The sequence below is a fragment of the Panonychus citri genome, unplaced genomic scaffold (genome assembly GCF_014898815.1).
Source record: "Panonychus citri isolate SS breed McGregor unplaced genomic scaffold, ASM1489881v1 Contig00120, whole genome shotgun sequence".
Classification (NCBI taxonomy): domain Eukaryota; kingdom Metazoa; phylum Arthropoda; class Arachnida; order Trombidiformes; family Tetranychidae; genus Panonychus; species Panonychus citri.
This window is the reverse complement of record NW_026515525.1, coordinates 206,969-232,613: the sequence shown is the minus strand read 5'-3', so window position 1 is coordinate 232,613 and position 25,645 is coordinate 206,969. Positions and strand designations below refer to the sequence as shown.

Genomic DNA, 25,645 nt, shown 5'->3' with positions numbered 1-25,645 from the left:
AAGGTGAATAAGGTGTGAGAGAAAATAATAAACGTAGATTTATTTAAACGAAATTTTAACTAAGTACGAAGCACCATAATCGACAATGTACAAAATAAAACTTAAACTGAAACCAAACTTTTTTCAAACAAACTGTTGTTGATGTATTTTCAATCTGACTTCGCTTTCTTTCTTTCTCTCTTTTATCCTCAAAACCGGACAAAGGAAGGAGAAGGGAACATGCGTTTAAGGTCATGGCAGATGGTTACTCAGCTAAAGGTCATAATTTAGCATTAGGGTCTGACATTTATGATCGTCAGTCCAGGGTCTGACACTAAATTAGAATAAAATTTGACAGGCCTGACTTTAATGAGTCAGAGAATGAGCCAAACAGATATCGATATCGGAACCCGATATCAGATATGGATCCGGATCTTGGCTATTTTAACTAAAAGATCCCCATTTTCACGAAATGTATTATTTTACAGCAAATTGATTAAATTAATGGTCTGACTTTGACTGGTCTGAGGTTAATCTTTATCTTTGTGTGCACTATTTTACCTTATTTTATGTTTTTAAAGTTAAAATGATTTTACCTTAATCTCAATTTCGAATGTTCATCAATTTACTTTTGATGGGAACTTTAAGTTTAATTACTAATTTTGATACCTTTCCCGGCCTTACAATATCATCTAATAAATTATCTTCACTTTGGTATTTAAATTCATTCAGAAAAAAATTGAAAACAAATTATCTTTTAATTTGCAATTATCGTCTAGACGATAACCTTGGTTAAAAAATAGAAACTTTTTCAAATTTAATTTTGTGTTAAATGATTCAATCAAGGTCCATAAATTGTTGAGCTTTTGCTCACTTCCGTGATGACGGAAGCTCAGCAATTCATTACTACTATTACAACGGTTGGTGTTCATTCTATCATGATGCTCTACATACTAATCCCCAGCCCCTACTACTGCGATTTCTAATTTAGTTATCGTTTACTTTTATACTCCTTTCTACCTGAAGTGTGCTACAGAGTTATTTCAATTGATTCATTAGTATAATAATAATATAGTCAATCTCTTTGCTTGAGATTCTAAAATTTTGAGACAAACAAAAGAAATGAATGAGAAATTTTATCAAATGTATTAGAAGTGTATTAGTTTTCAATTTATCAATGTAATATCAATAATTTGTTAATTTAGTTTCTTTTTTCGGTGATCTTACGGCTTTTCATAAACTTTTGATTCCTTGAATCGTTGAATAATTGTTCGAATTGTACTAGGGTTAACACCGAATAATAGACGATCACCTTTCTAGTTGTTTGAGTTTTCCAAATAGATCCGATAAAAAGGTTCGTTGAAATATAAGGTTGCGTTTTTTGCGAAAACGAAGTCGAAATGATTGAAATTCGGTGCAGTCACTTTGTGCTCGACCAATGGTCTACCTGAGGATAGAGATAATCGAGGAATTGTTTCTAATATAATTCCATTTTTAATATAATAACGATAAGCTACTAATAGTATTAATACTTACTACTTAGAATTTACGAATTTCTGAACATTTCTTCTCGTCAAAAGATAATCGCCCTTTCCACTAATTACAAAACGATTGTAAGTTGGAATTCGATGATATGGTAAAGCTGGAGAATTTTGTTCCATATCTTCTCAGGTTTTCGGTTTCTCCGTGATCATAAAAACGAACATGATCAAAGCCGAGTGATTGTAACAAGTGAACACCGTCTTTGAACGAAGGTCGGTCAATTTGACTTACAACGTTTACATCATTTTCTACCTGAACTTGAGGGTAATCGTAGCCCAGAATTGAGCTCAAGATTTCTTGACACATAGGCTGTGTGATGCTAAAAGTACAATGTAATTAACTAATAAAAGCTTTCTACCAATCAATTATGTTATAATAATTGTAAACTATTGATTTGTGTATCCTACGAGTTCAGATGCAATTTGGTGCTTGTGTTTGATTTGTCATTAATTTACAATTTATTCAACTGAACATTTTGTTTATTTTGTAATTAAAACTATCATTTTAATGAACTTCAAATGTCAATTTGATCAAATATTCTTGTATTAAACTCACTGATTAAATCCTTATTTAATTACTCGAGCAATTGTTTTCAATAATATCGATTAATACGTATGATTAGAATTGAAATAAATACATGTAAATGTAATTCAAGTAATTAGATGATTCTAACTATCAATTGATTATTAGATTAGCTTATTATAAAAAGTTCAGTAGCTACATTATCGGTTTATTAAGTATTTTTCAACTTATATCTGATCTTGAAAAATTTTCTGGAATCTGTTTATCATGATATAAGCCAAATGTCATAAGGGTTTATCGAAGGTCATCTGAAGGACATTTCAGAATCCAATTTCTAAATTAAAAAGTAAGACCAGAATTATATACAAATGAGTACAGTTAATTGAAAAAAGTTCGGTCATTTTTCAAAAATGTTTTCTACCAAAATTTTATTAATTAGTTTCTTTCTCATCTGAATACATCATTAATCATATTCTTTTCACTATAATATCTTGGTATCAAATTTCATGTTATTAAAATAATCTTTGGTTTCACTTGAGAGTCACATCTGAATTGAAATTAAACAGAATAAAAATTCATTAATATTGTCGATTTGATCAATTGATTAATGATAATATTACCTGAGGGATCGTATCTTTGGGTTATATTGTAAACTATTTCAGCTAAATAAACATTATTTTGATTGGCCATGTTGAAATCAAGATGACTCCAATTAGGAAAGTCAATGATATGGTCAACCAAAGGTCTTCCTGAAGATGCAAATTTTTTAAAGAATCGGTCAATAAAAATTCATTTGGAATCAATCACAATAACTATTTTATTACCTTTAAATAAGTTCCTCAGTTTTTGGACATTACTTTGTGGAGCTAGACGATCGTTCTCAGAACTCAACAAGACGATATTTTTTGGATCTATATTTTCAAAAGGAAAATCGGGTGATTCATCTGATCCATATAATTGATTGTTCATAATTTTCCCGTAGTCGAAATAGCTAATACGATCTCGAGCAATTGATTGCAATAGATGTACAATAGTTTTCACCGATAGAGTATCAATTTAACTGGCGAAAACAGATAAACGTGAGATGTCAACTTGATATAAATTCGAGCCGAAGATCTGTCCAATGATTTCGTAGCAAAGTGGCTCGAAAAAAGTGCATAAAACCGTTAAAATAGAATCAGTAACTGGTAAAAAGGGAGGGAATGGCATCATAAGTGAGCTGATGAGGGACAAGAACAACGGACTTCGAGGTAGTGCCTGAGCGATTCCAGCGACTCCTCCGAGAAAAGCTATCGGTGACGACAAAAACACGATCGAATAGTTGGTAGAGGCCGACGGTGTTACTGATAGATGAACGAGCATGTCAATCGTACCCATTGAATGTCCAAGAAATCGTATCTTACCTAATGAATGGATTGGAAGAAAAAAATCGAAATTAATTGTCTACCTTAATTTCTTAAATTATTATATTTTATTCGTTACTGTGTCCAGTGGCGTTCTTTATGTATTCAACTGTCGCTGGGATATTTCTTGTGCCAATTTCGTAAAAAGAGTAATCGTAAAATCTAGGATCTACGATAAAAAATATTCGTGCCAATATAATGATTGGTGAGTAGAGAATCGATAAGAGATTGGAACCTATTGATTTCTTACCTAATTCAGGGTTTAGATATTTGTGTTTACGAGAATATGATGTTCCTTGGTAGTTGATTAACCAAACATCTTCACCTCGATCAGCTAGATAATAGGCTGTTGACTCTATTGGACCAGGTTCGAGGAGCCAGAATGCACATGACAGAAAAATACCCTGAAGAAGTAAAAATGGCCTTGGCCGTTTAGCGTTTCGGAAAAACTTTGGATGAAGTATATGATATCCTGTTAGAATATGACCGTCCGATGTTGTCACATAGTATATTTCGTAGTTTAACCCACGGGATTCTATCAACTGTCCACAAGTTCGAGCTTCATCTAGATTCTTGCGAACTGGACCAATAATCGCTTGTTCGGTTCCAATCAGTTTATTTTCTTTTATTGCTTCCTGAAACGAATTACTCTCAGGTACATTCGAGATAACTCGAAAAATATCTTTGAAATTATCAAAAAACGATCTATTGAACTTGTTTGAATACGATTCAACTTTCGAACGGGAAAAATGAGCAAGAAAGAGCACAAACACAAATAAATAGCGATATGAGTCCATTGAAAAACAAAAAAAGTTCGGTTTGAAATCTTCTTGAATCCTTTGGTGATCTAAATTGGATGATTATTTCGTTTTTTCCACAACAATTTATTAATCATATCTTTCCATGAATTAATAGAGAAATTATCCAGTAAATGGAAAACTTTTCATCAAGAAATTTACCAACACAAAGAAAATCAGTAATAACGTCACGAGCAAATGCTTAAGAACAAGGGAATCTTGAAAAATCGATTCGAAAGTGACAATTATCGAGGTCGTTTTAAAGTTTTCTTTAAATCAATCGAGATATTTATTGGAAACTGATACTTAATTGTTATTATTGAATAAACTTTTGTCACATTAAAATTAAGGCCCGTATTCACCAACCGAGATCAAATCTGATTCCAGGTTTAAATCAGCTGATCTCAGCTTTTGTGTTTCACCAACCACGATCAAATCTTGATCTCGGATCAGAGTTAAGTTCGGATCAGTTTGATTCCGGAATTAAAAAATCATGTTTCACCAACCCCGATCAATTGATCTCAGCTTAAATTGTTGTTTCACCAACCGAAATTAAACTCAATTGATCTTAGAATCAAGAGAAAGTCAAGATCAAATTTTAATCTTGGTAATTACCAAGATTAAATTTTGATTTCGACTTTTTTTTCTCTTTTTTTCTAATCTAACTCATTTTTTCCGAATTTTTTTTTAATGAATTGGTTTATATCACAATGCTCTATTATTTTTCTACAATTTTCGCTAGCGGAAAGAAGATTTTTACAGAAAAATCTCAACAAAGATATTTAGAAAACTTGATCAGTGTAATCATATAACTTGTTAATTGTTTGGAAATCAATCTTAATTTCAAGTCTTTTCCATAAACAATTAATTAATTCATCCATTTCAAATTAACCGCTTTTGTCTAAAGAGAAATAATTTTTTATTGTTGTGACCGTTGTTATGTTTGATGATCGGTAGGTTAAAAAAATTAATTAAAAATTAGGGGTAAAAATGAAAAAATAGGGAAAAAAGACAAAAACACGCCCTTTTAGGGACAATTTCTTAATTGAATTAAGATTAATTTGAGTTAAGCTTAAATCAAATTAAAGTCGGAATCAATGATTCCGGAATCAGCTAATCGGGCTTGGTGAAACTACTTTATGCTTTAAACTCGGAATCAACTTGATTCCAGGATCAGTTGATCTTAGCTTTTGATCTCGGTTGGTGAATACGAGCCTAAAGGGCAAATTTTAACATTCAGAGTAAAAGCTGATCACCTTTTCTTTGATTAATTGTTAAATAAGTTGAAAACAGTGAATCAACTATTTACATTGAAATTGTGTTCAAACAATTAGGAGGTAAATCAATAAGAATCAATCATTCAATAAATAACCTGGTGACTTTTGGATGAGAGATCAAATTGAGTTAATTTAATTATTAGAGTCTTGAGTTTTAAATAGACTACACGATTATTTGATTAAATTAGTTGTTGTTTTTGATAAATTATTCAAAACTTTGTCAATTACAGAGGTGAAACAATTAAATCCATCCTTTGCAATTTGAAAATCAAGATGATTCCAGAGAGGATCGCTAATTACATGATCAACTAAAGGAGTTCCTATTAAATTATCAAACAATTAGCTGATTGTGATTGATTTTATTGCACTTTTATTACTTACCCTTGAGAGTTTTTCTCAATTTTTGAATGTCCTCTGGAGTTGATAGATAATCATTCAATCCACTGATTAGAACCAATTTATCGGTCGGATAATTTGACAACGGGATTTTCGGTGGCCTGATGGATCCATATCTCATTACATTCTCGACTGATCCATAATCATAGAAATGAACTTGATCATGATACATTGTCTGTAGATAGTGGAGTAAATTTTTGCCCGATGTTGTATCAATTTCACTTAGATAAACAGGTAATCGAGTGTAATTTAATTGCGCTTCATTGGGACCAACTACTGAGCCCATTGTAGCTAAACAAGTTGGTAAATTGGCCTCAGATTGGCACAGAATCGTAAGGGATGCAGCAAGTGTAGCCAATGAGGTTGGAATCCTGAGTGATCTTAATATATCCAATGATCGGAAAGAAATTGGTTGTCGAGGGAACAACGAAACGAGGCCTTTCATATTTCCAAGAAAAGCGATCGGTGCCGCTAAAATGGTCACATCGTAATTGGAAGCATATGAAGGATCGAGCGACAATTTAACAAACGTTTGCATCGTTCCTTGAGAATAACCAATGAGCGTAATTTTATCTAAAAACGACAAAAGTACAATAAGAACTTGATAATCAAGGGGTCGAATTCAATTATCGATCAATTCTCACCAAATCCAGTGAACTTTTTGATATAATTCGTTGTCGCTGGTAAATCGTAAATACCCATCTCATAAAATGAATATTCCCAGAATTTAGCATCTAAATTGGAAACAGTTATGAATGAGAAACAAATAACAACTTGAAAGTTAATTACTCACTTGATTTTGGATTATATTTAGTATGATTAGTTGAATAAGTTGTTCCTCGATTATTGAGAAGCCAAACTTCATAACCTCGATTAGCCAAATGAAAGGCAAGTCCATTGGATGTATCATTCGGTGGATGGTTTTGCCCCCAGGGTAAAATGTAACCATCATCCGAATGCATGAACCAACTTGATCCCGAATAAAGTAATCCATGGATTAAGAGAATTGGCTTAAGTTGGCCCAATGATTGTTTGGCATATTTACTCCACATTCGATAATTTTGTAGGATATAACCATCTTCGGTGGTGACCCAATGAATTTCATGATCAAATCCTCTCGAGTGAATGAACTGACCACAGGTAAGCGCGATATCGTCTACCTGTTTAAATGAATTAACAATTAACTGTTGCCTTCCATATGAAGGATTCTCGATTCGGGCTTCCTTGGCACTGTCACGACCAATTAACTTATATAATAGTGAATCAACTGGTAGAAGACAATTAAAACTGATAACAATTAACAAGGGTAATAATATACTAGGAACAATTTGCTCGTAATTTGATCGTAATTTAATCATATTGATTGTTGATCTGGTAAAATAAAGTTACATTTTGATTTCATCCGTTATTATAACTTATTAATTAATACACTTGGAGTTGATTAATCAATATTTAATTGCAATTGTCTTAACCAGAATTGATTAAATGACTGGTTGATTGTGTCCAACAGATGGTAAATCGTCAATTGATTGATTTAAAAATGTATCAGCAAATGTTTTAATTGTTGTAATTAAGAAAACAAATAATTGAAGTCACTCGATTACGATAACGATTGATGCAATTAACAATTTAATGTTTTATTGTTTTCAATTGATTTTCTAAGCAAATGATTTAATTACTTTTCTGTTTTTCAAATTTTAATTGTAAATTAACTGAAATCACAATCAATTGAATTGGTTGAAATGTTTCAAGGTAAAAACAATTTAACTTGAGTAATTGATTTGATTTGATTAGTTTTCACTCCTTTACTCTGATTTATAACATTTATTCACAATGAAGTAATTTATTAATTGTCTGATGAACGTAATCAATTAGTGATCAATCTTTTACATTGTAATGAATAAATTTTGATGATTAATTATCTTTTCTTTCACAATTAATTTTCTGATAATCAACGTATGTCAATTTTAATCAACCAAATCAAATGTAACGTCTCCCATTCAGACATTGCAATTAATCATTTAACTCACAATTAGATGATGATTATGATAATCAGATGATTATTTAAATCTAAATTTTGACGGGAAAATTTAAACTTCTTCATGTTGATCAATTAATTAAATTATCAATCAATGTGACGATTAACTTAATTTACTTGTTAATTTTTATCATTCTCTCTCCAAATTCATTACAATATCGATAAATCATATTGATTAAAAACTATCAATAATTATAATTATTGATTCGACGATAACTTGATAAGCTTAATTACGATTAGAATCAAGAGCATCGTCGATAAATCTAACGATATGTTGACCAATAGTAGAATAAAAAGTTGGCGATTTTACGAACGAAAAGTGACTCCAATTTTTATCGTCGATGAGAAAATGTTTGTAAGGTTTACCTGAGAATAGAATCGAAACAATTAGTTGATTGAGACAATTCGATTGATTAAATATATTTAATATTCTTTTCTTACTTTTTATACTTTTCTTCAATTTGTCAACTTCATTTGGAGTTGAAGCCTCATCTCCAGTAGATGAGATTATGATAATCTTATCCCCTGAAATTTTACTCAGATCAATTTTTGGAGGTTCAATTGAATTGTATTTGATTAGATTCTGTTCCAAACTATAATTGAAATGCTGAAATTCGCCGGATGTAATCAATTGGAATCCATGTACTATGGTTTTACATGAAGTTGAATCATAATTATTGATATAGATTGGAACTCGAGACTGATTATAATTAGTTGGATTGTCGGTTGAAGCTTCAATTAACAAACACATTGACTTGAATAACGGAAGATGACACATTAATGATATGGGACGCATTTGTGAATAAAACTTATATTCACAATTAACTAGTCCAATGTTATGATATATTCCGTAATCAGCGGGCATTATACTGGGTACACCGCCAACTTCGTTCAGATAAGCGGCCGGTGCGATCGCTATGAACAGATTAAGCTTATCCATGTACTTGGGTTCCATTGAAAGTAATGTAAACATAAAGGTCGATCCTTGGGAGTAACCAATGTAAGTTAAACGCTCTGCAATTAAATGTTATAACAATATGTATTCAGCTGATGATTGAACCTCTATGATGTTTACCTTTTTTGGTGAATTTTAAAATATAATCAATTGTAGCGGGTATATCATATTCGGCGACGTTTGTAAAAGTGAAATCCCAATATGATTGATCTGTAAGAAGATTAACCCGGTTGTTAGTTAATCAGTTGTTAGATTTAAACATTTAAGTACTAGTCAAGTTTTCGCACCTTTATCCGGATCAAGGTGAACATGACTTCGACTGTAACTTGTCCCTCTTACACTAATAATCCAAACATCGAACCCGTTGTTAGATAATAAGAAACCAAGAGAGTTATCGGTTACATTTGGTCGATGATTGTTCTGAGGCCAAGGTCTCACTCGACCATTTGGTTCGTTATAAAGCCAAATGATACCCGATCCAAGAACACCATGAACAAGTAGAACGGGTTCCAATCGATTAACACCCAAAGCTAATCCAGCGAATGGATTAATCATCCGATTAACACTCAGCTTGTATTCATCTTTCGTGGTCACTGTGTGATTTTCATTGATAAAACCACGAGAAGTTATAAATTCATCGATTCGTCTGAACAAATCTTCATCATAAATAGCACTTGTTATAAGGTTAATTGTTGTAATTAACAAGATGATTAAAATTGAGAAAAACTTGTTATCCATTACTGAGAAATTATCAAACTACAGCCAATCAATGTGACTCAAACTTTGTTAACATTTTATCAGCCGGTAATTACACAGTTGATTAAATTTATTTTTAATTAAATTTACTCAAATAACTTTTTATTATTGTCAGTCTGCTAGTTTAATGATTAAAATCAATTTGACTCCAGTATTTTCAACTATCAATAACAGGAGGGTAAGTTAATTGTCACTGAGAATTGTTTTGCTCTTTCTCACTAAGTTAACCAGCAGGTTCATGGACAACAATCAATTGATTATAAATTCATTTTGTTGTTTAAAATTTACCAATATTAGTAAGCTAATGTAAAGTAATCCCAAGCAATTAAGCTCTGATTCAAAGCCAAAAGAGGCGAGAGATATTTGATTCAGTTCAATTGATTGTCCATAAACTTTGTTTACAACGATTGTAGTAATTAAAACGATTTCTATTCTTACAATTATTAAAACAATTTGAATAACAAAAATCTATGGTGAAAATTTTGTATTTGTAATTTTTTTTGTATAAGATTTTGTATATACATGGCTAATATATTGACTATTGAACATTAATCCGGGTGCAATGATTTCATTTTTAAGATGTTGTGAAAATATTACAATGATAATTTGATTTGAGAAATGGTGAAATTGAGCCTCTATTGAGATAATGATTTAATGATGTGATGGCCATTGAAAAAAAAAGTATCTTTTAGACCAATTTACAGATGAGATGAAATTCAGTTGATTAATGAAAAGATGAAGAAAAAGCAATGATTTGGTTGGTTAATGGTGATGATGATTCCTCAATCTTATTGAATATATGGAATATTATTATTGTTGTTTGTTGGATTTCGAAGGACGGCTTGTGGTGTGTTTTGGTTCGGTGCCAACAGTCTGACAACTTTATATCCTGCTCGAGGAATTTGAATGTTTCTGGGAATTGATGTTATGGCAGCGGGATTTCTCGGTCCGGGTGGATGAGGTGGTTGTGCTATTAAAGTGGCATGAGAAGCTCCTAAACTTTGATTACTTGTTTGAGGAGTGACTGGATTAGCGGCATTACGAGATCGAACAACAGCTGAATGCAGATGAGAACCTAGAAAACCAAATTCTGATCGATAATCTTCCAAAATGTCGGGCGGTGGTCTCGAAGCCTAAGAAAATAAATAGAAAATATTCAATACTATTTCAAGAATTTTATTCTAATTGTAATCTTTTTAAAGAATAGAAAATTGTCAATTACCTTGATGGTTGCAGGTAAAACTCTAAGAATTAGATTTTTGATATGTTCAGCAGCGGATTTTTCAACTGGACTTCCACCTCCTTCCATTATTGTTCTGATTCTTTCACCGATTACCTTTAATCTTTTCAATATGAATGCTCTTTGAACCTCTGGACCAAGTTCACAGAGACCTGATAAAGCTCCATATTGAGAGGAGAGAGGAAGTTGAATATTATCCAAGGCACGACTCAATAGACGAGTAATTCTGGTTTGTATATTGTTGGTGGAGGTGTTAAAGTTTTTGCAAATTTGAGATAAAAGTCTTGATGCAAAATCTCTAAGTGCCCAATGATTATCTAAATCTGGTCGAAGGCAAAGTTGTTTTGAAACTATACAGGTGATAACTGTTGGAATGAGCTCATGAAGATATTTTTCCAGGTAAAGTGTTTGATTATCCAAAAGGGCTTTAACCATTCTCATAAGGTAAATAAGAAGAGCAAGATTATTTTGAACAACATTCACTTTAACTCCTTCTAAAATAAATGTACACAATCTTGGAAGCATTTGATGAAGACCCGAATCGTAAGTTAAACTTTGAAGAGCCTCTGACCTCCGTCCTTCATCACTTCCAACACAAGCCTCGGTAATCTCTTTATAATATAATTGTTGTTCAACACTTAATTCATGGGTTGCATATTGTTTAACCCTAACCATCTCGACATGTTTCTTTCTCTTCTCCAATTCAATATGACCAGTTTTCAATTCCTCAGGATTTTGTTTCAAAGCAGAAGCCGGATCAATACTTTCCTGCCTTTGGATATCTTTTGAAACTGGCGGTGGGTTTTCTGGTATTGCCGGTTGTATACCATCAATGCTTAACCAATGAGCCTTCAACGCCAAATCTTGCGGCAATTTTGGTAATATTGTAGAACTAATAACCTGTAAAAAGAACAAGGTAACAACAATTAGTTACAATCGATTAATTAGCAATAAGAGACACAAATTAAACACCAATAATCCAATAATGGAATAGGTGGTAAATGTGTAAACCAACCTCTCCTAGATCAACTTCTTTATCATCTATAAAGAAGAGCTCTCTTCCACCGCCAGAAGCATATCGGAATGGTATATGATCATTTGACGTAAATCCATAAAGTGGTTCGATATTTTTTATCTTCAAAGCATTGTCGATATCAGGACCAATTAACTTTTTTCTTTTTGAATGTCCGCGAAATTTATTTGCCTCTTGAAGAATTAATTTCAGACGGAAAGTAACCTCTTCAGCCAATACACGTGAAGCGTCATCGCTGAGATTGTTAATACCAATAGATTCTGCCATGACTTTCATGGAATCCAAGGCTGAAAGGAAGCCTGAACTTGAAGACATCGTGATGATACACTAACACTTCACCCCAAAGTAATTCTATTCAATTAAACTAAATTACAAAATAAATAAATAAATGTCAAAAACAAAATTGTTAACCAAATTGTTACAAAGATTTCCAATCCTTTCACTAACCAACAGTAACTACAAATGATTTATTTGCACCTTGGTGCGATGAGTCAACATCTTGACTGTAGGGTAGGTACTACAGCTCCTCCTAGGAGGAAAGTTGTTCACGACAACTTTTAGGTGGGAAAGGTTTGACAATTTTTTAGGGTGTTGTTGAGGCTTTGGATTGTTGAGGTTAATTGTTCAAGTTTGCTAATCTTAATATTATCCTGATGGTCTCCTGTGATGTAATAGTTATTGAGATGGGAATCTATGGTTTTGTTACATTCAAAGAGTAGGTGGGAAATGGTTCTGGGGTTTTTTTTACATTTGTTTCGAGTTGAATTATACATATTAATTTGGTTTTGTAGTTTGATTACAATTTGTCTTATTTTCTTGGCTTTGAATTTTAGGTGTTTAGTGTGTGGAAAAGGTACAATAAGGTTAAGAACATTATTTTCAGAGTAATAATCTTCAATGATGATATCTAAAAGATATTTGTTTACTTGTTGTTTCAGATTATTCCATGAGATGTAAGGGTGATTAATTATTTTACTTTCTCCTTGTGTTGGTTCAGGTTTGTCAATTTCTTTTGATGTCCACATAATTCTGTTGTCATGGGTGTAGATTATGTTACTGATTTCTGTCATTGTTTGGCCTTCAGGGAATCTGGTAATGTAACTTGGTATGTTGATTATGAATTTACCTTTAACTGTCTTGACTATTTCGTAAATAGCGTTGAGTATAAGTTCATAATGGTTCATTTCGCATTGAGTTTTATATTTAGTTGTAGTATCAGGATGAAAAACGATAAACTCGTCATGACCATAGGTGAAAAAGTAAATCAGTGGAAATAGGATATTGTTAAGTTGAATTGTTGGTCTGAGAATGAGTTTTTTGGTTGGTTTCTTGAAGATTTTCATTATCGGCCATTCTTCTGGATCAGCTTGATTTCTAAACAGGGCAAAGATTATATCGGTTAACCAAACTTTAACTGGATTAATTGTATCATTAGTTGCAATCGATAACCATTTCGTTGTCTTTTCATCATATTTGTGGATCGCATGGAGGAGTGAATTTGCTGCTTGTTGTAAGTTAGAAATGAAGTTTTCATGGTGATTCTGTTTATATAAGTTGAGCGGTCCAATGGGAAAGAGTAGACTTGCTGTAATTGAATTAATTAGTATATTTTGTATTTTTCTGGGTAAATATTTGATCGAGTTGTTGGTGTAGTTTTCTTTTGTGGCTGATTTGATCTGTTGTTTTAGCTTAGCCACAGAGTTACCGGTGTATATGAATTTACCTGTTACCAGGGAATTTTGTTCGTTGATCAGTTTTGTTTTATTTTCATTGAGTTTTAAGTTCCCCTGAGCTAGTATGTTTCTTATTTTGTTTAAGTTAATTTCGATGTTTTCTTTTTTCTCTACCATTGTCATGTCATCTGCAAAAGCATAGATTTCAATTTTTTCCTCTAAACATATTCGAATCAGTAAGTCAAGTCCAATTATGAAGTTAATCGGCCCATTACTAGTTCCTTGAGCTATTCCTTTACTTTCAGAGCTGTAGATGAATCTCTTCCCGTCAAAGTAAGTGAGCCATCTACAGCTTAGTAGCTGTTTCATCATATCAACTGTACCCTCATCTAAGTGATGTTTCAGTCTCTCAATTATCATCTCATTATCTATCATATCGAAGGCCTTTTCTACATCAAGTGCAATGAGTTGGTTATTTTCTATTAGCATTTTTTCAACTAGTATTATGTGTAGGTTGGTGCTGTTAAGGTTTTTCTGATTTGAGAATTGGGTGTTAGGTAGAAGGAATAATTCTAATTTATCTTGGATTCTGTGTGTTAATATTAGATCGAATATTTTCAAGAAGAAACAGGCTATTCTCAAAGGTCGTTTTCTACCATCGGGTTTTGGGATGAGGGTGAGGCCAAACATTTTAAAGGGTTGAGGAAGGTAACCAATTTTGAAACAAAATTGGATAAATTTAATAAGGAAATCATTATTTTGTTTCCAAAATAGATTCCATTGTTTGATTGTAAAGGAGTCGGCAGTCCCTGAAGTTTTTTTGAAGCTCATTTTTCGTAGTAGGTCTAATTCATTTTGATTAAGTGCTGCTGAGTAAGTGGGTGTTGTTTGACTGAATTTTGGTGTGTTGATTGTGAATTTTTCTAGAAAAGGGTCAGTTGTTGTTTGTTTGTTTATTTCATTTAAGCTATTTTTCTTGGTGAAAATTCTGTTTAGGTGACTCCAAATGATTTTGGAGTTATTAGTTTTATAAAGGAAGTTGTTTTTATTTATTCTATTACTTTCTCTAATCGTTCTTTCTATTTCTTTTGCTTTTTTAATGGTATCTAGTTCTTGAGTTTTTCGGATCTTTTTTCGTATTCTAATTATTTTCCTATTGTTCTGATGTTGGGTTAGTTTACTGGTTTTAAATCTTTTTGGGAAGTTGATTAATTTTTCAGCTAGTTTATCTATTTCAGAAGGTGATGATGGAACTATTTGTAGGTTCTTAGGTAGGAGGTAATTTGTTATTTTAAATGTCGGAGGTTTGTTTATCTTTGAGTGAAAAGGATTTTGTAAGGGTGTTGAAATGTTGAATTTAACATGATCATACGTAATTCCCTGGTAACTTACTGATACTCCGTTTATATTTGTTGCAATTACATCTATCCATCCTGTTGCTCCATTGGCTCGGCTCATGAAGGTGTAATTATCGCTCGTAGGCTTGTTGACCACGGTGATTCCCAGCTCATCGAAGATGTTAGCAATTTCTTTGCCTCGATTAATTTGTTGTTTTACTTTGTGTGACCAATAAGGATGATTACAATTAACATCGCCAATCACTATCATTGGTTTACCTTTGAACGGGAGGATGAGTTTTTGTATCTTTTTGATGGATGTGATGTTGTCATCGGTTGGTTTAATATATATCACGAATATTAGAATTTGTTTATTTAATTTGTTTTTAACCATGGCACCAGTTATATTGTTATATTCTGTTGATGAGAGGGCGATGTTCAGATCATCAGAAGCAACGATGGTTATTTGATCATTAACTAAGATATTAGAGTTCATGTTGTGGTTAAATGAAGTTTTTCTGTTAGCTTCTATTAGGATAGTAACTGTTTTGAAGGATTTGTAAGTAGAGCTGATAAAATTTTCTGTTAATCGAATATTTTTGGCTACATTGTTGTAGATGATATTAATCTCTGACATTGTGATAAACTGTGAAGGAAGGAGGTAATAGGACTGAGCGATAAGAATATTTAGTGTTATTTGTTAACTTGATTAGTCTTTCTTTTAATCGGGGACATTCAAGTGAGTTGAATCGATGAGTCGACTGGGGACCACAATTAACACATTGAGGTTCTGAAGTACAAACTGTATGGCTGTTCGCTGAGCAATTAAGACATTTTTGCGATGAACCACAGTTCGAAGTTTCGTGGTAAATGCTACCACAACGGCCACAGAAAACAAAACCGATATTATCCCAGTAGTTAACAAATTTGTCAGCTATTTTAATTCTGTTGCTTCTTTCAATCAATGTGTCACGATTACGAGCAGAGAGTTTAAAGATGACAATCGTGAATTCGGCTATTCGTCGAATTGATATAACCCGGGTTTCATCATCAGTAATGAGTGAATTTTCAAAGATGAGATGTTTGGTTAATGTTGATTCATTAATTGACTCAAATTTCATGCGAGTTGAAAATTTGATTTCAATATCTTTCTCTTGGGTTGTCGCGAATCTAATTCTGGTTCTGGAGGATCTTAGGATTTCACTGAATTCATTACAAAAACTTAAACTTTTAAAATATACGATCACGAGAGAAGGTTTTTTGATAACGAATGATATTTTATTGCTGCTGTTTGGAAGGTTGTTAATGATGCTATCGATGAAGTTTTGTCTACTGAAGTATCGAGGGATTTTAACTTTAACAAAAAATTCATTTTTATGTGAGATTTTGATGAGGTTGGAGTACTGGTTCATTTTCATGAAGGTTGGGTAGTGAATGATGATAAGTTTAGATGTTAAATGAAATGTTAAGGGCGAGTTTTGTTAATTATAATGTGAGTGAGTTAAATGTTAATTGTTTGGATTGGGTTGTTAATTGTTTTGTTTTTGTTAGTTTGAACATTTTGTGATATGAAATTAATTGTTTCTTATTAATTGTTTCTTATTATTATGAGAGTAAAGCTAAATTGTTTTCTATTCTTAGGAAAGGTTTTTATTAATTGGGTGTCATATTCAAGGCTAATTAACTGGTTAGTGTAAATTGTTTGTTTGTTTAAGTGATTTTCTTAATACTTAGTTTAAGCCATAATCCAAGTGTATTTGAAATTTTTCTTTTCAATTTCTGTTTTGAGACGGTTTTGATAAACCTGACAATCAGTTGACCAAGCATTGTGACCGTATTTTTTGCAATTTGGGCATTGCCATTTCGCAGGTTGATCAACAATCGGGCAGCCCTGGTTCAAATGAATGAGGCCATCGTAGGGACATTTTGTTATCTTGTTGCAGCGATTTGTGGTGTGGCCATAGTTGGTACATTTTCGGCACAAATTTATATTAAAATAATCTTTGATATTGACCATTTGGACGCCAACAAACATTTGACCAAATCGATTTTGTATTAGCTCACGGAGTGCAGGGCAAATTTCAATGAAGAGGTTTTTTGTATTACCAATACCTTTGGTATAATGTAGAATCTTCATTTCAAAGTTTCTCTTTTCTCGATTTAACCTGTTCTTGGAGATAAATCGTTCTATCCATAGATTTGGTTCTTCAGGGTTGAAGTTAATATTCTGTATTAAAATTTGTGGATTTGTGATCGGTGGTATTTCAACAGTCCATTCGGGTTTATTGGCTTGTAGATAGTTGTATAATTGAGTCCGATCGGGAACTTCAAGGCATTTTATTTTGGAAACTTCTCTACCGATGTCAATAGAAACAATTCTTCCGATCTCATCAGTTGTATTCTCAAGAAATTCTTTGACTTGTTCCGTAACTTGTTCGCCAATTGTTAGATCTCGTTTATTTTTGATGTTTTTAATTCTTACCAAGATCGTAGGTCTTATTTCAAAATGATCCACTTTGAACCAACTTTTGGGGTATTCTCTGGTTTGTTGATATTCAACGCTGAGGGTGGTTTTTAGTTGTTCAGGTGTCATTTGATCAAGTTTAATCTCTCTCGGTAAAGCCATCATTTTAAGTTGTTCGTCTTCTTTGTATTTTTTGATGATAGTTAGAAGATGATCGACTTTTTTAATCTTTTCTTGTGTCGCTTTTTCAATCCAATTCGTGCTCTTGATCATAATATTCATATATCTTATAATCGGAATGGAGTCTAATTGAGCCAATAGTTCATCTTGTGATTTTGCTTCCATGGGAAAATGGAGTAAATCAATGAATTCATCAAGAACAGCAATTGCTTCATTTTGTGGAGTTTTAGAGTCACACTGTGAATGAGTAAATTTTAAGTATATGGTTGTAAGTATTAAATTTAAATTACCTAACATTTGATTTCTCTTTTTGTATAATATCTTATGTATAAGGTTATAGGATAACGACTTACCAAAATGAGAAGTGGTTGTATATCCGGTAATCTTTGGGCCATGGTGACAATTTATATATCAAAACGTGACGCACAATCAGCTGAGTGTGAAGGTAACAAAATACAGGTGAAATTTTAATTATAAACTTACTTTTTTAATCAAAAAAAAAAGATGACAATAAAAAAAGGTGAAAAAATGAAAGACCTTCTGCTCGAGTCCATCTGTTGGTCTTTTTTCCAACTACTTTTTTTACCGCGAATTTCAAACTTTTTTTCTCGAAAATTTTCTCAACATTTAATTGTGATTCTAATTGTAATTGCAAATACCAACAGAACTCTCGATGATAATGAAGAATAATATTCTTTGAATATTAACTTTTGGGTAGAAGTTTGAAAATGATGCAAAAATTGTCTGTATGAAATCGGTTTTCGGATTGGCGAGAAATCCGATTCATTTTCAATTAGGGAACAATTAATTTGATTAATATCTTTTCCCTCACAATTTAAAGTTGAAAAAGTTGAAACTTTTTAAAAATTTTTTATCAAAATGAGTCCATCAGAATAATGATAGCGAGGCTTTCAAATGCTGACCATTTATGATTGAAATTGATTGTTTATAATTGTTGTGGTTGTGGTTGTTGTTGTTATTGTGAAAGGTCATATTTTTTAATTGCTACCCACTGGATGATTAGCAGCAATTTAGTAAACAGTTTTTTGTTTGTGGTAAATCTGTTTTCCCTGTTATCCTTTAATTATCTCAAATTAACTAATCCACCCACACCCTTAGACCTTGTCTTCAATTTCATTCTCATCGTGACCTAAAAGTGAAATCAAATTAATCATCTCAAAGAGCTGCTGATTGTCATTGAATTAGTAGATTGATTTTTTTTTTCATATTCTACCAATGATTATGATTCTATGAAATTCACGGAGACGAAAGAAGGAGAAAAAAATGGCCTCATATGAGTAGAATGCGAAAAAAAAACTGACCTGGTTAATTGACTAAGAGTAACGAACGAGGCAAAAGTATAATTAGTAATTATCTTTCTATGGGAGTTTGATTGATGATATTTGGATGATTAAGTTTTCTCGTCTTCGCAATTATCTTCCCATTGGTTATTCAACTATTCGAGCTCTTCGAAAGTACCTTAATATGATTACTGTTGATTCCAATTTTTAGTTATCATGATTTTCACTTATCCATTGATCAGTTTAATTTTCCTTCTACAGTTAAATTTGATTGTTCATGTTACTCCTCAATATCTTTCTCGTTTGCTTAATCATCATCGACGAAACCAGCAACTAGTTAAACGCAACAAATTAACAATTAGCGAAGGTCGTATTAGACTCGTTGGTGGATCAACTCGATCTGAAGGTAACGTTGAAATTTATCATCTCGGTCGATGGGGAACAATTTGTGACGACGAATGGGACGAAAAAGAGGCCAAAGTTGTTTGTTCGAACCTTGGTTACTCTACTAATTTCTCAGCAATTCCAACAAGTAATTCACAATTTGGTAAAGGAAGAAGTAAGAAAATGATCAATCATCAAAAGTTGAGAGAAATTAGTTAATCAAATAAAAAATGTTCCCCATAATAATTAGAATTAATTTGGATGGACAATTTATATTGCAATGGAAATGAAACTCGTCTTGATAAATGTCAATTCGATGGCTGGAAAACCCATGATTGTGTTTCCAATGAAGCAGCCGGAGTTATCTGTAAACCCAATCAACAATTAGCAAATTATGTTACTCATTACAATCAACAATTAATTGCTAGCAACGCACCGGAACAAAGAGTAAACATAATTAACATGAACCAACCTGTTCCCAAACGAAACCATCAATTACAGGTAAGTTTGTTTACTGGAAAAGATCAACAATTAACAAGAAATGATGACAAAGCCAAATTTTGATTAATCATCATGAAACAAAAAGGCAAATGAAATAATGGATATCCGATTAAATGGCGGACGAACCAATCAAGAAGGTCGAGTGGAAGTGAAAATGACCAAAGGTAATACTTGGTATACTATTTGTGGGAATGGTTGGTCACTTTTAGAGGCAATGGTCGTTTGCCGATCACTTGGCCTTGGGTTTGGACAATTTGCTTCGATCGGTGAATTTAACAGTAATCAAAGTTCACCAATTATCCAACCAATTTACTGTAAAGGTTACGAATCAAATCTTAATCAATGTAAAACCAGAACAGATCATATCTCATCGAGTTGCGGTCAAGCTAATTCTGATATCGCTGGAGTCATGTGTACAAAAGGTAAATAGAAAATTTTGGACAATCAATTAATTGACAGAATAATTGTTAATTGTTCCAATTTAGACTTACCCGATCTTGCTCCAGATGAAAAGGAGTTCGGATCATCCGTATATCTTGAGGATCGGCCATTAGGTTTACTTCAATGTGCGATGGAGGAAAATTGCTTAGCGAGTGATGCATATACAATAGATCGTCGAGGTCACGGTGAGTTGAGACAATTAATTATCTAATTGCATGATGGTTGAAATGAGAAAACAATTAAACCTTAAAATTGATTTGATTAACAAAAAAGATAACAATAAACAACTACAAAAGGTTCAACAAAAAGGATTCAATGTTTTCCCTGCAATCATTAAATTCACAAGCGATAATTGAATTCACTTTTTCACCAATTAGTTAATTTCATTTTCTGATTGGTTGACAAATCATATTTTAACTAGAATAATTTAAATCTATCAGTTTAGATTAACAAAACTAGTTTGTTTTTCACTACAACCAAAGTGTTCAATTAACCGATACCATTGATTGTCTAAATTGTCTAATTGTTTCTCTGTTCATGAGATGATTAACTAATTGAAAGATTCCAGTTTCTGTTTATCTGTTTAAACCAATCAATTGATTGTCTGATTGTATAACCTGGTTTTCAATCTGTTTCTCTGTCAACCCTTTCATTGTAATCAATTGATTTTTCAATTGTGATTTAACTTTTCCTCCTTCTCTCCGTTTAATTGTTTCACATTCAAAAGATTGGATTTACGAGACTCGAAGGTTATTAAGATTCACCACTCGAATCGGAAACATTGGTACAACTGATTTCATTCCCTTTCTACCCAAACAAGAATGGGAATGGCACTCATGCCATCGGCACTACCATAGTATGGAAGTGTTTGCTCATTTTGATTTACTTGATCTAAATGGTAAACGAATCGCTGAAGGTCATAAGGCAAGTTTCTGCCTTGAGGATAACGATTGTTCACCTGGTTCAAAGGTTAAATACTCGTGTAAAAATTATGGTAATCAAGGGATTTCCGTTGGTTGTGTGGACATTTACCTGTCCAGTATCGACTGTCAATGGATTGACATAACTCATCTTAATCCAGGATCATATCAACTTAAGGTAAATTTAGTTGCCCGATCAACATAACAATCAAAAATCCTACACTCATTTTCAAGTGGAATCAATTAACAATCATCATGATGATGGATACAAATTATACATTAATCATTGAATCATTTGATCAATGAAACAATCAATTTAAAATGAAGGTAAAATAACAGTTGATATAGCAAAAGAAAAAAAAAGTTCACAACAAAACAAAAAAGTTTACAAAAGTAATACAAATATAAAGTGAAAACCTTGAGAAAAACATTGAATAAGATATTATAATAGTTAATTACGATTAACTAACAGCACCAATAACAATACCAAATTGGTATCAAATTGTAATTAGTAAATTGCATTAGTTTAAGAAACAAGAAATTAGAGAAACCGGTTAATTGTTGTGAGACTTGTAACAACTTTAAGGGCTCATTGATCTGTTCCGGTGGAAGATGAAATATCTCCTATTACATTTATCTTCTTTCCCTTTTTAGCCTTCTCTCCATCCCACTACCAATCTCTTCCTCTTCATCCTCATCATCTTCATCATCTCCTCTCTCTCTCTCTCTCTTCATCTTCTCCAGCTTCCTCATCTCCATCTTCATCCTCATCTTCATCCCTCCAACGGAAAGTCAATCTTGCCAAACCTCATACTTATTCATCCTCACAACTTTCATCATCATCTTTTGTTACATTTCCATGTCTTGACCTTTTCTCATTAACCAAAACCTCAGAAAGAACAACAAAAAAAAAACTTAATTACTTTAATATTTTGGTCGATCAAGTTGATTAGAAATCAGTAAATTACCTTTTCCCTGTTGTTTTCCCAAAACAAATCATGGTAATGTTAATCTTATTAAACGATCCCGCTGATCGACGTTATATTAGAACTTAAATCACAACAATCAATTGATTATCTCATACTAATCACGCCCCATTAAATTACCTCTTTAAATGTTGCATCAATCAACAAATCAATTGATTAATAGCTCTTTCTAAATCTCAACGTTTCACACATTCACATTTTCCCCTTTAAATCATTTTCTAAATTACTATCAATTTACTATCTCATCTTATCGTTAGTAGTAAATGAGAGAGAGAGAGATGAGCTTAATGATGTATTCATTTAGATTAAATAATAGATCAATTTTTGATTCCATTTGATTTGATGTCTTTTTGCTTTCAGCTTAATTAGATTGACTAACAAGTCGCTTTCTTTATTTTTCTTTTCTCTCCTTTTTTTTTACTCCATCAAAATATCATTAATGTAACAATTTCATTCATCATTATCCTTTTTACAATTGGTAAAAAATGATTATCTTTTTTTCAAGCTTTCGGTGAATCCGGAATTCAAAGTCTCCGAAATCTCATTTGACAACAATGCTGCTTTATGTTATCTTCATTACGATTCAACGGCAATCCAAGTTTACAATTGTACTTTAACAAGACCTTGATTTGATTGTGGAAGAATTTATTTATCGTATAGCTGAATAAATTTAAATGAATGAAAAAGGAAAGGGAAAAGAGAGAGATGATTTTCAAGGGGTATGGGAAAATCTGACAATTTATCAATTCTCAATAAGAACGAGAATTGAAGTCATCAATTTGGAAGATTTAAGAAAAGAAAACATTTGATGATAGCAAAGAAATATTAATAAATTTGTTTTCTTTCAAGTTTTCTCTTTTTTTTTCGGCTTGTATATAAATGGATTTGCTTCTCTTTTTTTTTCGTTTGTTTGATTGTTTCGAATTTGCATTTAACTTCGTCTTGGTACCATACTTTTCACTTGTCGATTCAAGGCAGAGCTTTTAAAAAGTCGATAAGCACTTAAAACATTTGTATTACTACTTCGGATTGGACGGCTGTCAGTTGGCTCAGCGTAAACTGAATACATCGATATTGGCTTCTTCTTGACGGGTTGGTCTATCGTTGAACGGTTAGAGACACCGTTTACACTTCGAGTGACTGTTGCTGTGTTTGCTTGATATTGTCGTTCTCTTTGTAATTGCTGTTGTTGAAGTTGTAGTTGTTGTTGTTGCTGCTGTTGCTGTTGTTGTTGTTGAAGAAATTGTAATTGATTATGGTTGTAACTTAATGGTGGTTTATATTGTGGCTGTTGTATTTGTTGTTGTGGTTGTTGTTGAGGTTGAGGTTGTTGATATTGATGATATTGTTGATTTTGGTCCCTTCTTGTTATGGTGAATGATTCATTCAGATGATCATCTCTATCATCTTCATCCATAGTGAAAGTATTATTGAGTTTGCTCTTTCTCATGGTGTAAGGGCTTTCCAAGTCAGTTTTACTTCCACCAAGATAGTTGAGTTTACCATTACTCCCACTAATATTGGAACTACTGTAGTTCAACTTTGTATCCCTTAGATTACCATAGCTTGGTGATAATTCTTCCGAAGATAAGAAACGGTTGAAAAAAGTTGGCTTCCTTTTGGTTATGGTTCTTGTATCAAGCTTTGCTTCCTTATTATATTCTAACCTGGACTCCCAACGAGTTTCCAAATTTCTAACAGGCATATTCATGCGACCGAACTTATTGGCTTTGGTTGATGATTCTAATTTATGTAAAACGGCTAAATTGTCCAATTCACGGACAAGGTTATCTTTAGTTGACTTGTAAGTCTCATTCTCCAGAACATTTGATAACCATTCTTTTAACTCGGAATCATTTTTACCATTGATGAGCTGTTGTTGTTGTTGTTGTTGTTGTTGTTGTTGTTGATCACCAGCAACATTGTCATTGTATAAACCTAAACTATTATCACCACCACCATTATCACAAAGTCCATTTTCATGATTAGAATGGTTAGAATAATTATCTTTCACCAAAGAATTACCGTTACAATGATTAGTATTATCAACACCATTGGTAGATTCAATTAAACCATTAGTGAGCCAACTATGTTCATCATCGTTGACCAATTGAGCTAAAGTTTCTTCACTTAAAATTTCTGACTCCGGGTCCGAGTCTATTAACCCATTTTCATGGTGATTAACATGAGACCGTCGATCCATCACTATGACACACAAATTTAGAATAAGAAATTTCAGTAAAATAGAAGGAGAAATATGAGAGAGTGATGAAAAAGGGGAGAGCTAAAGAGAGAAACTTTGACAAGTGAAGAGAGAGAGAGAGAGAAAACCAATGGTAATTGATTAGAATACAAAAGTTCTCTCAGTGATCTTACTTGTGTCGGTTGCTCTCTTTTTCGATAAATTAAAAATAGTAGTGGAAATTGTTACACAACATAGAGAGTGAGAGAGAGAAAAAATAACAACACAATTCTAAACGAAGATAAAAAAATTGATAAGATGAATGGCAAGAGAGATGAGAAATGTTCCTTTGGGAGGAGTCAATAACAAGAGATTTACCATTAAGACATAGGTTGATCAATTGAAGAGAATTGATAATGTAACCAAAAAAAACGAGACAAAGTGAAAGAGAGAAAAGACTAGAAATTGAATGACATATAAAATGATAGAAAATTGGAATAGAAAATAAAAAGGTTAATTACAAAAACGTATATGAGAATAAACAAACAAACCAAAACAAAAAGAGAAATTAAATAAACCAATGAAAGGCAAAGATTAAAAGTGACTTAAATTGTGTATCAAGGAAAAAAAAGATACGCCAACATTTTACAAAATAGAATAGAATAGAATTAGTTAGCTCCATCTAATGGTTGTAATACATAATAAGGGAAAATTGTAATTAGACAATTAAATTAATTGTGTTTGTGTTGATGAGGAGAGAAAATTTCTCATTGGATTGTTGGTTTGGTTGGTTGGTTGTTTTTTGTTTCTTCTCCAAGAGCAGGTAAATTGTTTATCCTCTGGAAATACTTCGTTCTTAGAGAAAATCACCAAGGGATAATCCTTAAAGAGAATAGAACAAAAAAGAAGAAAAGAAAATTTCATTGGAGTAGAAGTTACATTTCCGTTGGGGAAGAGAATTTGTGTCTTTTTTTAAAAGAAAAAAAAAAGAAAACAGGTTAACAACAAAGAGAAAAGGTGAGAGAGAAAAATAGTTAATCTTAAATTTTAAATGGAATTTAATTGCATTTGAAGAATACAATTAATTCGTTGATTGGATAAATGTGATGACATTGATTAAGAGATTAATCAATTTGAGTGGACCGATGAGGATGAGAAAACAAAAAGAGGAAAGAAAAAATATTTTCGGTTATGTTGATTTTCATTCGACCGACAGATGGCGACACCGATTTTTCTTTGTTGTTTCTCTTCACCGAAACAAACAAACTCTTCTCATTGGTCGGTTTGTATTCGGTTACTTTGGTTACCATTTTAAATTTTAACGCGTCCACAGTTAAT

The 25,645-nt window shown here is 32.3% G+C and overlaps 5 protein-coding genes across 6 annotated transcripts; 1 reads left to right on the top strand and 4 right to left on the bottom strand.

Annotated features, from left to right (window-relative positions):
• Positions 1–2,558: 2,558 nt before the first annotated feature.
• Positions 2,559–7,353, bottom strand: LOC128390453 (uncharacterized). The gene is given in 9 exon segments (XM_053350169.1): positions 2,559–2,590; positions 2,664–2,792; positions 2,868–3,446; positions 3,526–3,615; positions 3,697–4,305; positions 5,697–5,840; positions 5,902–6,489; positions 6,561–6,650; positions 6,710–7,353. Coding segments are annotated over 9 exon segments (2,811 nt in total). The 5' UTR covers positions 7,275–7,353; the 3' UTR covers positions 2,559–2,573.
• A 116-nt stretch (positions 7,354–7,469) lies between these two features.
• Positions 7,470–9,991, bottom strand: LOC128390478 (gastric triacylglycerol lipase-like). The gene is made up of 4 exons (XM_053350204.1): positions 9,197–9,991; positions 9,030–9,119; positions 8,396–8,968; positions 7,470–8,320 (listed from the first exon to the last, which is right to left on the bottom strand). The coding sequence occupies exons 1-4, from the start codon at positions 9,645–9,647 to the stop codon at positions 8,181–8,183; spliced, it is 1,254 nt and encodes a 417-aa protein (XP_053206179.1). The 5' UTR covers positions 9,648–9,991; the 3' UTR covers positions 7,470–8,180.
• Positions 9,992–10,134: 143 nt separating this feature from the next.
• LOC128390476 (transcription initiation factor TFIID subunit 6-like) lies at positions 10,135–19,054 on the bottom strand. Of its 2 annotated transcripts, XM_053350202.1 has the most exons (4): positions 18,915–19,054; positions 11,921–12,302; positions 10,888–11,805; positions 10,135–10,798 (listed from the first exon to the last, which is right to left on the bottom strand). In XM_053350202.1, the coding sequence occupies exons 2-4, from the start codon at positions 12,251–12,253 to the stop codon at positions 10,454–10,456; spliced, it is 1,596 nt and encodes a 531-aa protein (XP_053206177.1). In that variant the 5' UTR covers positions 12,254–12,302; positions 18,915–19,054; the 3' UTR covers positions 10,135–10,453. The 2 variants fall into 2 exon arrangements, with proteins under 2 accessions (XP_053206177.1, XP_053206176.1); XM_053350201.1 differs by lacking the exon at positions 18,915–19,054 and having other exon boundaries at positions 11,921–12,379.
• A 7-nt stretch (positions 19,055–19,061) lies between these two features.
• On the top strand, positions 19,062–22,903 carry LOC128390479 (lysyl oxidase homolog 3B-like). Its single transcript, XM_053350205.1, has 6 exons — positions 19,062–19,452; positions 19,528–19,778; positions 19,864–20,200; positions 20,264–20,404; positions 20,947–21,317; positions 22,631–22,903. The coding sequence occupies exons 1-6, from the start codon at positions 19,110–19,112 to the stop codon at positions 22,751–22,753; spliced, it is 1,566 nt and encodes a 521-aa protein (XP_053206180.1). The 5' UTR covers positions 19,062–19,109; the 3' UTR covers positions 22,754–22,903.
• Positions 22,754–25,270, bottom strand: LOC128390477 (protein kinase 4-like). The gene is made up of 2 exons (XM_053350203.1): positions 24,686–25,270; positions 22,754–24,330 (listed from the first exon to the last, which is right to left on the bottom strand). The coding sequence occupies exon 2, from the start codon at positions 24,326–24,328 to the stop codon at positions 23,057–23,059; it is 1,272 nt and encodes a 423-aa protein (XP_053206178.1). The 5' UTR covers positions 24,329–24,330; positions 24,686–25,270; the 3' UTR covers positions 22,754–23,056.
• Positions 25,271–25,645: the final 375 nt, after the last annotated feature.

What these genes read in the sequence shown, in the direction of transcription:
- LOC128390476 (XM_053350202.1), bottom strand. Translation starts at nt 12,253, where the DNA reads ATGTCTTCAAGTTCAGGCTTCCTTTCAGCCTTGGATTCCATGAAAGTC. An exon ending in AAGAAGTTGATCTAGGAGAG is followed by an intron (nt 11,806 to 11,920) that starts GTTGGTTTACAC and finishes TTCTTTTTACAG; the next exon opens with GTTATTAGTTCTACAATATT. An exon ending in TTTTACCTGCAACCATCAAG is followed by an intron (nt 10,799 to 10,887) that starts GTAATTGACAAT and finishes TTATTTTCTTAG; the next exon opens with GCTTCGAGACCACCGCCCGA.
- LOC128390478 (XM_053350204.1), bottom strand. Translation starts at nt 9,647, where the DNA reads ATGGATAACAAGTTTTTCTCAATTTTAATCATCTTGTTAATTACAACA. An exon ending in TCACCTTGATCCGGATAAAG is followed by an intron (nt 9,120 to 9,196) that starts GTGCGAAAACTT and finishes ATCTTCTTACAG; the next exon opens with ATCAATCATATTGGGATTTC. An exon ending in ATTGAAGAAAAGTATAAAAA is followed by an intron (nt 8,321 to 8,395) that starts GTAAGAAAAGAA and finishes TTCTATTCTCAG; the next exon opens with GTAAACCTTACAAACATTTT.
- LOC128390477 (XM_053350203.1), bottom strand. Translation starts at nt 24,328, where the DNA reads ATGGATCGACGGTCTCATGTTAATCACCATGAAAATGGGTTAATAGAC.
- LOC128390479 (XM_053350205.1), top strand. Translation starts at nt 19,110, where the DNA reads ATGATTTTCACTTATCCATTGATCAGTTTAATTTTCCTTCTACAGTTA. An exon ending in ACAATTTGGTAAAGGAAGAA is followed by an intron (nt 19,453 to 19,527) that starts GTAAGAAAATGA and finishes CATAATAATTAG; the next exon opens with AATTAATTTGGATGGACAAT. An exon ending in CAGGATCATATCAACTTAAG is followed by an intron (nt 21,318 to 22,630) that starts GTAAATTTAGTT and finishes CTTTTTTTCAAG; the next exon opens with CTTTCGGTGAATCCGGAATT.